The sequence below is a fragment of the Muscardinus avellanarius genome, assembly GCF_963383645.1.
Source record: "Muscardinus avellanarius genome assembly, chromosome: 1".
Classification (NCBI taxonomy): Eukaryota; Metazoa; Chordata; class Mammalia; order Rodentia; family Gliridae; genus Muscardinus; species Muscardinus avellanarius.
In genome coordinates this window covers 11,998,027-12,010,642 of record NC_137786.1, presented here as the reverse complement: position 1 = coordinate 12,010,642, position 12,616 = coordinate 11,998,027, and the positions used below count along the sequence as shown (strand labels likewise).

At 37.2% G+C, this 12,616-nt stretch overlaps 1 protein-coding gene across 1 annotated transcript in view; it reads left to right on the top strand.

Moving 5' to 3' along the window:
• Positions 1-12,616, top strand: part of DNAH5 (dynein axonemal heavy chain 5) — a gene marked incomplete at its 3' end in the record, with an annotated part of 279,406 nt that overhangs the window by 249,408 nt on the left and 17,382 nt on the right. The window contains exons 73-76 of the mRNA XM_080703060.1: positions 209-414; positions 1,119-1,322; positions 3,301-3,516; positions 5,279-5,491. Of these exons, the coding sequence (XP_080559186.1) occupies positions 209-414; positions 1,119-1,322; positions 3,301-3,516; positions 5,279-5,491 (839 nt within the window). The remainder of the gene's footprint in view (positions 1-208; positions 415-1,118; positions 1,323-3,300; positions 3,517-5,278; positions 5,492-12,616) is intronic.

Here is a 12,616-nt window from a genome sequence, read left to right as displayed (position 1 = left end):
GCTTCTTTCAACCTAATTTTTTTTCAGATTCTTCAAAAGGAAATGGCTAGACGCCCCAAATTTATTTTATAATGCTATATGTATGTAATATAAACTCAACCTGAGTATAGTTGATTATCAGAAATTTGGCACAATAACTACTTACAAAAATATAGAAAAGAAAGATACTCGAGAGATAAGCCTTTTTTTGTCTGACTTTCCACAATAGGTGTGAGTCAAGACCTACTGGATGTGAGCGCAGGGGCTCAGTGGAAGCCCCTGTTGTACGCGGTGGCCTTTCTGCACTCCACGGTCCAGGAACGGCGCAAGTTTGGTCCCCTTGGGTGGAATATTCCCTATGAATTTAATCAAGCGGACTTCAATGCCACTGTGCAATTCATCCAAAACCATTTAGATGACATGGATATCAAAAAGGTAACTCTGTGCTTGCTGTCCTGTGCCAGGGGGAATCTAGGCATGGATTTTCAGGCTGATCAAACACCCAACTTCCTGCGGTCATATTTGAGTCATTTTTAAGTTACAGTGATTTGGGCTACTCTTGTCTCTTGATTTCAAGGAGAAATGTGGATGAATTTTCAATGGTCATGTTGTTTCTTAAAAGCCATTTATTTGTTTCTCAAAAGCAAGTGGACATTCCATTGAAGACATTTCATATCCATAACCTTTTGCCCAGTTAGAGGGTTGAATTTAAAAGTGGGGGATTCCCCCCTCCAAATCCTAAAAAAGAAAAATGAGACTCTAGAATACATTTGAATTTAGGTTTTTATTTTTTAGAAAACTGCCTTGGTAATCTCAAAAAATAAACATTTTTAGTAATAACATTAAAGTATGAAGATATCTGAATGAAAAGGGCTCAACAGAGGAAAAAAATAAAGGAAAAGCTAAGAATGTGAATACATTAAGCGAGTCTATTTCAAATCACAAGCAAGACCTTTGAGTAACACCTGGCGTTGGCTTATTTGGTCTTCTGTCTGTGTTCTCTCTTCCATTACTGAGGAAGACTGACTGAGTGGTATTGATGACAACAAGTACCTGATGTTACTTGACTGGGAAAATAAGGAGGATGCACTTGTCACATTTCTATGTTTGCTACATGATCATTGTGTAAATTTTCCCAGGGTGTTTCCTGGACCACTGTTCGATACATGATAGGAGAAATTCAGTATGGAGGCAGAGTCACTGATGACTATGACAAGAGGCTGTTGAACACATTTGCAAAGGTTTGGTTCAGTGAAAACATGTTTGGACCAGATTTCAGCTTCTACCAAGGATATAACATTCCCAAGTGCAGCACAGTGGATAACTATCTTCACTACATCCAGGTTAGTCAACTGCAGAATTCTATGTGTAGATCGAATTGGCAGCCATTTGACCTTTTGAATATTTATTTACACCATTTATACCACCTTTAAAATAAATTTTAGTGGGTATCTCTATAAAAGCTTCTGCTGAAAATGATCTCACATTTCTATGTCTGCTTGAATAAAATGTTAATGTGTGTTCTGAGTATGTGTTTTCTATGAATTCCTTCTCCACCTCCCTTCTCTTTCTTTGCCTTGGTGAGGGGTTTTCTCTGGAGGGATGATAGATTGGAAAGCAGAGAATTAGGAACCTACATGAGTCATCTCTGAACCTACACAGAGAGACCTACACACTGGCCCTGCCTATGAGATGTCAGTCACCACAGTCTTAGGGTAGAGGAAGCTTCTAGACTCACCCTGTGCTATTTTACAGCTGTTATGGTTTAGGTATATAATGTTCCTTGGAGGTTCTAATGTATTGATATTCTGAAGCAATATAATTAAATAATAGGGGTTCTAATCTCATTAGTAGATAAACCCACAAGTAGGCAGGGTTTGGCAGCTGGAGGAGATAGGTAACTGGCTGGGGTGTGGTCTTGGGAAATATATATATATATTTATCCATATATATATGGATAAATTTAGGAATATTTGTACCTATATTTTTAATATATATCTCATTCCACAATGAAACATATATATGTTTTATATATTTATGTTTATATTTATACTTATGTTTTATATATGTATATATATACATATATATACATATATGTATACATACATACATACATATATATGTATATATATGTTTATATTTGGACCAATACATGTAAGGAGAAAGAGAGAAAAAGGAACTTCCTTCTCTCTCCTTAGCACAGCCATTGAAGAGCACTGCTCTAAGAAGGAATAAGGTAGATGTTGACAGGGAATTTGGAAATTCATAGGAAACAAATGTGATCTTCAAGGTAACTATATTTTTCTGTCTTTGTACTTTGAGTTCATTAGATCATGATTTAGCAGTCTCTTTGGCCTCTATCTAAGATTTATCTCAGAGTAAACAAACTAAGGCTCAACAGCCCCAGAGGGCTAAATTTATCAGTATATTTATAGGCTTATGTGATATATAAATGTAATGAGTCCATCATATATTACCACCTCTACACTTTTATTAATTCAAATCAACAAATATATTTGTCTTACTGCACCGTATACATCTTTAAATCATTAGCAGTGAACAGGAAAAGTGCCTATGAAGGTATAAATTTAGAAATACCTGTCCCTATATTTTTAATACATATCTCATTTCACAATAAAATCAAAATAGTTAAAAAGAAGATGTAATTTAAAAAATAATATCATAACAATATAAGAGAGGGAAAGTATGAATAAGACAATAATAAAGTTAAGAATAAGACAGAAATATATGTCAAACTGCAGCTAAATTGCCTTTTGTTCCGACAGTGGAGGAAGTTTGTTGCCTGCCTGTTCTGTTCTGGCGTTCTCTCTCCTTCCTGCCCTGCTTTTCTGTCTCTGTTGCTCTCGCTATATTTTCCTTTTCCTATCCTCTTTCTCTCTAGGAGAGTACAGCTCCCATCTGTGGACTCAGTTGGGCCATGACTGCTAAAACTTTCATTTCTTGGTATCTTATAAACAGAATAACAATTCATTATACATTTATTTAAACTGGCCTGAATTAGATTATTGGAAAACAACGAGCCAACTCAAAGCTCCTTTCCTATTTCATATACCTTATAACGTGACAGTTATCACTGATTAAGCAGCTTGGCTTGAGGGGCAGACCTTACTCAGCTGTTGGTCCATTTTATTGTTCTCAATGTTAATTTTGTTCAAGGCAACTTTTGATTATTTTTTGAAAAATTATTGAGTTTCATAGCCTGATACAAGCCAGACATGCAATTGCTCATCCTAATTGGAGCATTTTCTTTTCCAAAATGTTATAATTGCATTCTGTATTATTTGCGTGTTTCTTGTTCAGAGCCTCCCTGCCTACGACAGCCCAGAGGTGTTTGGGCTGCACCCCAATGCCGACATCACTTACCAGAGCAAGCTGGCCAAGGACGTGCTGGACACCATCCTGGGCGTCCAGCCCAAGGACAGCTCCGGGGGAGGTGATGAGACCCGGGAGGCGGTCGTGGCCCGTTTGGCTGACGATATGCTGCAGAAGCTTCCCCCAGACTATAGCCCATTCGAGGTGAGTTGATAAAATCCTGACAGAATTTCAGCTGTGGATGCGACTGGTTGATTGGAGGAGCGAGGAAAAGGGAAAGAGGGCAAGAATACTTTTCTGAAATTGAAAAAAGAAGTCTTCAAAGAAAATCAACCTGAAGAACCAGAGAAAGAAGTGTTTGAATCCATGGATATGATAGTTTCAAAATATAAGCAATAAAGAAATGGAGAAGAGTTTTAATATTTATTATTAAGCTACAAGAATGTGCTAATGAATTGGAATTACATTCCCAGAACCTTCCCCTATGGTACTTTGTGTTGTCATCTGTTTAAAGGAAATCAATGTATAATTATAAGAAAGGACCACAGAGTTGATTTATTGTGAATATATATATTCATAGTAAATATATATATATGTATATATACATATACATACATACACACAGACACATATGTATATGGTGTATCACATCTTATATGTATGTATGTGTATATATATATATATATATATATATATATATATATATATATATATGGTGTGTGTTTGTATGTTTTTATATTTAAGGTGTAATTTAACTTACCCCTTCAAATTCAGGCCTTTAGCATTTCTAAAGCATTGCATTTACATTATTTTTTTTTGCAACTTCATCTCACTATTTTTGAAAACTGATTTTTTCTTTTAGTATATAGGTAGCTTCTAAGCAGATTCATAATTTTGAAAGTTGGTTTTTAGGTACTTTGATGAATATTGTGAAAAGATTTACCTTGATAGTATTTTAAGAAATCTTTTATAAAACCCAGTGTAAGTGGCTTACTTTCCATGGAGTCCTAAGAGATGACAGACTAACCACATTATACTTTTGGTTCAGAGCCACCCTGTTTTTTTCCTTTTTTTAATTGTCCTTTTCTATCTGGTTTTCAAAAAATCCCGCAGTACTCTGTTTTCAGCATCCCATTCTTTTTTGCTAAGCAGGAGACTTTGGCTGCTACTACTGAGCACTGAACTCAAAGACCTATTGTCAAGGGAATAATTTCTCAGGAAGATTCTCTGATCATCTGCTCAGAGAAAATCAATAGCGTTATCAGCTTTCATAAGCATTCTTAGCTATAGGATCAGAAGAGAGGTCATTCACATCTTTTTGAGATTGAAATACTTATAGAGCCATTAAAATATCTAAAATAGAATGATAATTACATAGCAAACATGTTAAGTAAATTTAGAAGAGTCTCTGTCCTTTTGCTGAACTTATCAATGCTACTTTAGGATAAAGCAATTTAGGCTAACACAATGCCTGCTATACAGAAGATTCTCAATACTTGTAGAATGGAAACAAATAAATGGGTGAGTGATAAATGGATGTTTTGATGAAAAAAGCAGAATTATTAAAAATAGAAATCTGGTTTGTTTAGATAGCCAACAGAATGTCTATATGAATGTCCACATCTGCTTGTGTATTTCCACACCTCTGTTTGAAAAAGCTCATATTGATAGTAAACAAATACTTACCGGTAAGTATAATTGCTGTTTGGAAGACTGCATCGTTGTGGTTGTGTATTTTACATTTTTTCTTTGAATTAATGACTGCCTGTTCTTTCTCAGAGGGTATGAAAATTTTAGTTGGTCATCTAAGAGATGTTGTGTTTTCCCCTAACCATTGAAAAAAATATTAAAGCTTAATACATTCGGGATTGTAAAAATTCTGGTCTGTTCAGAAGCCTAGAGATCCAGCTGCCTAAAATCATAGTAGCTCATTTTTAACAAGTGCTCTGAACTGTCTCTATGGCAGGTGAAAGAGAGGCTGCAGAAGATGGGGCCCTTCCAGCCTATGAACATTTTTCTCAGGCAGGAAATAGACAGGATGCAGAGGGTGCTCAGCCTTGTCCGCAGCACCCTGACTGAGCTAAAACTTGCTATCGATGGCACCATCATCATGAGTGAAAATCTGCGAGATGCCCTGGATTGCATGTTTGATGCCAGGATCCCTGCTCGTTGGAAAAAAGTATGTATAGTCCTGCTCTGATTCTGCTCCATCACTCCTTGCTGTGAACAGTTCTAACTGGCAAGTGGGAAGTGCTTCGGGATAATTTAACTTAGCATGGTTCTTTTGCTTAGGGACTAGTCCTCTTAGAACCCTGAATATTAAGATTGTAGGTAGGGAAGGGGATTATTTAGTATATCTGCTTATCAGGTGCTCTCATAGGCAACTTACATTCTTTTTTTTCTCATTTAATTTTGCATTTTATGGCCATGCCATTACAGATAAGGAACTCAAGGCTGGAAGAGGTTAACCCTTTTCCCAGATTATACTTCTAAGAAGTACAAGAATCAGAATTTAAAGCCAAGCTCTCAGACTCCAAAGCCCATGATGATGTTAGTTTTGTAGAAGGAAATCTGCCCATGCACATTCAAATATTAAAACTTGATCTGAAAAGGAAAAGAATTTCCCTGCTGTGTCTGAAAATATAGTGTGCAGTGTGTCTATCTCAAAATAAGATAATAATTCAACAGTATGCTTACTGACTACCTGTTGGCAATTGTGCTATAGACAGGTTATGTTTTAAGGAATAATTTTTCCAATTGGGAAATTAAAGTGAGTTCACCAGGTCTTTGTAAGTAGGATAATGAGTATATTTCATTTGAAGGGATGGAGCCTAACTGATGTTCTTTTCTTTGTGTTGTGTGTGTGTGTGTGTGTGTGTGTGTGTGTGTGTGTGTGTCTTGTGTATGCATATGGTGGGGAAATGTAAGGGAAAATTGCTAAGGTTAACAATGATTTATAAACTATATGGAAAAAGAGTAGGAGATGTTGCTGTGTTTATCCCTTATTTCCTGGAGAAATATAGACCTGTCACTTGGTATCCTTTTCCTCTGAACCTTGCCATCATCTGGGGAGATCTCACACTTATACCATGAGCCCAACAAGAGCTGACCAGGCAGCTCACTCACCCAGTGTTTTTGCTCCCACGATTTTTACTTTTACTCCACTTTTTAATGCAGATGCTCTACCATATCTGAAAGTTAGAAGGGAGAAACTGGGCTATCCATGGTGGCACATGCCCATAATTGCACTACTTGAGAGGCAGGGATAGGATTGCAGGTATGAGGCCAGACTCGGCGAATCAGTGGAACCCTCAGTAACTTAGTGAAACCCTGTTTAAAAAAGCAAGCAAGCAAGCAAACAAACACATCCCCCCAAACCGTGGAATGAAATGTAGTTTGAGGTAGAATGCTCCTTCATACCTACGACAAAAAAAAGGTGGGGGGAGAACACTGGAGTCACAGCTGGTAAAGGAATTGACAGGACCCACCCCTTTGCAACCTCAGCATATGAAATGAATGTAAAGTGAAACTGGTCTGTGGAGTTATTTCCTCCAGCCAGGTTCTTGGTGGGTCCCAGCAAGCTTGGGAAATGTGGATGACTGAAGTACCAAGCAACTACAGTGAAAAAAATATTTGTTTTCTGGGCTATACCACAGACTAGGCAGCTTAAAAAGCAAAGATTTATTTTTTCCGGTGCTGGAGGCTCTATGTCTAACCCCAAGGTATTGGAAGGGGCATCTTCCCTTTAGCAGATCTAGAGAAAATCCTTTTCTTCTTCATCCTACCAGTGACAGGATTAGTCCAATTTCTGCCTCCATCTTTCTTTTTCCTGATATTCACATCATCTTTCCTTTGGGTAATTTTGGGTTAAGGCTTACACTAATAATTTTATTTTACCTTGATCACCTCTATAAAGATCTTATTTCCAAATAAGATGACATTCTTAGGTACTAAGAGTTAAAACTTCAATATATCTTTTGGAGGAACACAAATCAACCCATAACAGACAAAGAGGTATCTAGATTTATGGGGCTATTTGCAATTGGGAGATAATGATGATGGGGGGAAAAGGAGATGGTAGAAAAATATATGGATGGGAAGAAAGTGATAGAACCAAGGACTGGGAGATCATATTTATACCGAAGAAAGATCCTTGAACAAATAAATTGGAAATGGAGGATGTGACTGAATAATCATATGCTGAGTTGGAAAGCTTTGGAGTAGAACATGTGGGGTTATTCTTGAGGACTAAACAACTGGCTCTTTTTTGCACCCAGCAGAAGAGGTAGGCAAGGAGTAGGGAAGACTGGAGAGCATTTAGCTATATGGGATATCATATATTACATGCACTGATGAGTTTCCTAAAACAGAACCTACATTTAGACCAATTTACTCACCAGCACTGTGCATTGACTTCTTCCCTTGAAGACTTCCCTATGATGCTGGATCATACAGGAGTAGAAAAAATGTGTGTTTTATATCAATATCTCAGTCATAAAAGAAAAAGAGAAAGCTTTGCTTCCTAACATGTATCTCCATTTTTCTTATGATGGCTACAATTCCCTTCATCACCAGTCACAGCAAGGCTGAGCCACTGACATACACATTAGGAGCTGCTCTAGTAGCAGCTCTCCACTTCTATATGTCCCTTACAAGCCAGGTGGGTCCTCAGTTTGGTTCCACAAAGTTTCTCTGGGACCTGCCTGGTGGAGTCCTTGGCATCTGAGAGTTGCATCACCAGTAGCAAATGACCCCTGAAGTCTTCACACTAAGGCTAATATGGCATACTGGGTCTAGACTTTCTGTATCAGGAAGTGACATATGTCACTTTTACTGGCAATCCATGGATTAGAATTAGAGCTGTGGACCCTGACCTGCCCCCAAATTCATGGGAAGCTGGGAAGTGCTGGGAGCATAGAGGATGTTTGAGGAGTATAGAGTGTGTCTGAATTACTCGCTAGCCAGATTGGTTTCTTTACCTCCATGAAGGCATGAGAGGAGGCAAAGATACTGGGGTGTTATGCAAAACATAAGAAGGAAGGAAACATAGGAGTAGAAAAAGCACACTTCCTCCAACAGGACAGAGTTTGTTGGTTATAGGATTTTATTTTATTTTATTTTTTGGTGGTACTGGGGGTGGAACCCAGAGGCTTTCTACCTCCGGGCTATACTCCTAGACCTTTTTTAAAAAAAATATTTTATTTGGAAACAGGGTCTCACTAAGTTGCTGAAAGCCTCACTAAGTAGCTGAGGCTGGCTTCGAACCTGCGTGATCCTCCTGTCTCAGCCTCCCAAGCGCTGGATTACAAGCGTGCGGGACCACGCCTGGCTAGGTTACAGGATTTAACATGTGAATGTGGGGTGGGGGTAAAGTACATTGGTCACCAGGGTTATTAGGAATCAGAAGAAACAAGAGCATGGAATGCTAGGTGGGATGTGGATGTTACATAAAATGATTCATGAAGGGATAAATAAGTAATGTGTGCATGTATGCCTCTACCATCTTGTACTCCATTAAGATGTAACACTACAATGCACCAAAAAAGAAATAGGAGAATTAGTAAAATCAAAAGTTGACTGAAGAAAAAAAAAAAAAGAAAGTAAATACATCTACACATGAATGTGAGTCAAGACTCTGGCCCAGAAGAGCTGTATTCAAACCAAGGCTCTTCTCAGCAGTGCCCCTGGGATAAAGCTAGGTGGCTTGCTCTGCTGGAATTCCTTACTTTTGTAGTAGAAACTTTACTTGGTTTATATATCAAAGTACTGCATACAATAGACTACATAGAAGAAAATATATTGAAAATTATTTTTAATTCCACAACTTTCTAAAATACTACTTTAACCAGACAACTTAAAAAACAAATCAATTCAATTTTTATTTTATTTATTTTTATATTTTTAATTATGTATTTATTTATTGGTGAATTATAGTCTCACGTCATAATGTAAATCATATTTATAATGGCATATATTTACACATTACTTGGTGCCCTCCTTGCTTTTCCTTTTCTCTCCCTCCCAATACTGAGTGTCCAGGTTAACAATGTTATAATCACATGTGTAGTATAAAGATATTCGAATGTTTCTTTTCCATTAATGAACCTCAGCCTTCTTCCTCTCCTACCTTTCCTTCCTGACTTTGCTGAAGTTTCCCCTCCATTATCTGGAGTCCCTCTGATGTCCCTAATACTCCCTAGCTTGAGCATATTAGAGAAAACATATGTCCCTTCTCTTTCTGTACTTGGCTAATCTCACTTAACATAATGTTTTCCAGGTCTTTCCATCTTCCTGCGAATGACATGATTTTTTTTTTATTGCTGAGTAGAATTTTATTGTGTGTATTTCCCATAATTCTGCAATCCATTCATCAGCAGATGGAGACCTAGGTTGGTTCCATATTTTGGCTATTACAAATTGTGCTGCTATAAACATGGGTATGCATATGTTACTGTGATTCTCTGATTTTAACCCCTTTGGGAAGATATCCAGTAGTAGTATAGCTTGATAATATTGTGGATCCATTCTCGGTTTTTTAAGGAGTCTCCACAGTGATCTCCATAGCACATGAACTAGTTTGCACTCCCACTAACAGTGGAAAGGAGTTCCTATTTCTCCACATTCTTGCCAGCATTGGTTATTATTTGACTTCTTTTTGCTTGCCGCTCTGACTGGAGTTAGATGGAATCTCAGCATAGTTTTGATTTGCATTGTTCTGGTGGCTAATGATGTTAAACATTTTTGCATGTATCTTTTGGCCATTTGTATCTCTCTTTTTGTGAAGTGTCTACTTAGTTGAGTTGTCCATTTCTTAATTGGGTTGTTTTGCTAATGTAAAGTATTTTGAGCTCTTTGTATATTCTGGATATTAGTCCTCCATCAGAGGGATACATGGTTAAAATCTTCTCCTATTCTATAGACTTTCTCTTTAGATTCTTGATGGTTTCCTTTGATGAGCAGAAACTTTTTAGTTTGATGTTATACCACTTGTTAATTCTTGTTTTAATTTCCTGTGCTTTGGGGGTCTTGTGGAGGAAGTTACTACATGTGCCTCGATGTTGGAGAGTTGAACCTATGCCATCCTCTAACAGCTTCTCAAGTCTCTGGTCTGATTTCTAGGTCTTTGATCCATCTTGAGTTGATTCTTGTGCATGGTGAGAGGTAAGGATTTAGTTACATCTTTCTACAAATGGATATCTAGTTCCCCCCAACCATTTGTTGAAAAGGCTGTCTTTTCTTTATCATATAAATTTGTCCCCTTTGTCAAAGATCAATTATCTATAAGTGTGTAGGTTTGTTTCTGTGTCTTCTATTCTATTCCATTGTTCTGTGTGCCTGTTTTTGTACTAAATCCCATGCTGTTTTAACTACTATTCTCTGTAGTATAATTTTTTTTGGTGGTACTGGGGTTCCTGGAAACCCTTCTATCTCTGGGCTACACTCCCAGATCTATTTTTATACCTTCTTATTTGGAAACAGGGTCTCAAGCCAGCGCAGCTGGCTTCAAACCTGCGTGATCCTCCTGTCTCTGCCTCCCAAGTGTGGGGATTACAAGTGTGCTCCACCATGCCCGGTTTTGCAGTGTTTTTAACATGAGTGGATACTGGATTTTGTCAAATGCTTTTTCGGCATCTATTGATATGATCATGTGGTTTTTGTTCTTAGTTCTACTTATGTGGTGAATAGCATATATTGATTTGCATATGTTGAACCAGCCTTGCTTTTCTGGAGTGAAACCAACTTGGTCATGGTGTACAATTTTCCTGATACGATTTTGAGTGGGTATAGGTAGTATTTTGTTTAGAATTTTTGCATCTATGTTCATCAAAGATATTGGTCTGTAATTTTCTTTTCTTGCGGTATCTTTATTGGTTTTGGTATTAATGTAATACTGGTGTCATAGAAGGAGTTTGGAAGAATTTCATCTCTTTCAATTTCCTGGAACAAGTTGTAAAGTATTGGGATTAGTTCTTCTCTGAAAATTGTGTATAATTCAGCTGGAAACCCATCTGGGCCTGAACTTTTTTTGGAAGGCAGAAATTTTATTTCTGTTTCTACTTTTTTGCTTAACATTGGTTGGTTTAGACTTACTATGTCCTCTTGGTTCAATTTTGGTAGGTTATATGTGCTTGCTTAAAAATCTATCAATTTCTTCCGTGTTTTTTAGTCTAGTAGAGTATAAATTTTCAAAATAGTTTCTGATAATCCTTTGAATTTCCCCACTGTCTGTGGTGATGTCTCCTTTTTAATTTCTGATTTTAATTAATTGATTCTCTCTTTTGGTTAGGTTGGCCAGTGGTTTGTCCATCCTATTAATCTTTTCAAAGAACCAGCTTTTGGTTTGTTGTTCTATTGTATTGTCTTTTATTCTCTATTTTACTTATGTTTGCTCTGATTTTAATTATTTCTTGCCCTCTGCTGGCTTTGGGATTAGACTATTGCTGTTTTTCTAGCTCCTTGAGATGTGTCTACCATCGCTCCTCTGTTGTTTTACCTGTAGACCATCAAAACTGAGTTGCTCTGGGGGTAACTTCTGCTTGTTATGGTGGAACTTATGGGTTTCAGGTGTTAAGGTCAGGTGTTCTATCTGTCTTTGTAAAAAGTCAGCTCAGTGGTGTGGGCAGAATAGATTGTGACCTATGCACTTTTTAAACCTTGGTGTGAAGTCTGTTGAATGCTTCCTTTTATCAGCTGTGGTTACTTTATTTCTGGTTGTCCTTACTGTGTATCACCTGTCTGATCTGATCTTAGCTGTAGGGATTTAGAGATGACAGCAGGTTCCTTCACAGGTAAATAATGTTGTTTTCAATGGTGAGGGTTAGGTGAGGGGGGAAGAGCTGGTATGATAGAAGAGTAGGGGAAAGTAGTAAATATAATTGAGTAAGAATTTAAGTATAATAAAGTAGTGTCTGGTTGACATGAAAGCAAGTGATATAATAGGATTCTTGTAGTTAGTATAGAGTATTTCAGTATGGAGATATGAAATAGCTTGAATATAAGACAAGGAGACATAGAAAGAAAAAAACATTTTGAGAGAAGAGAGTAGATAGGATAGAGGTAGAAAGCTTGAAAAGAAATGGGAGAGAGAGCAAACAAACATGCATAAAATAATAATAATACAAGCAACAAAAATTAACAATAAGAGTAAATTAAAGACAAAACTAAAAAAAGCTAGTGACATTGAGAAAGCAAAACAAACAAACAAACAAACAAAAAAACAGTACTGCCAGTTTACAAATATAGGGCCCATATAATGTCTGTTCACTGTAGTAGATTCTGGAGCATATTCCAATATGCTGTAGGT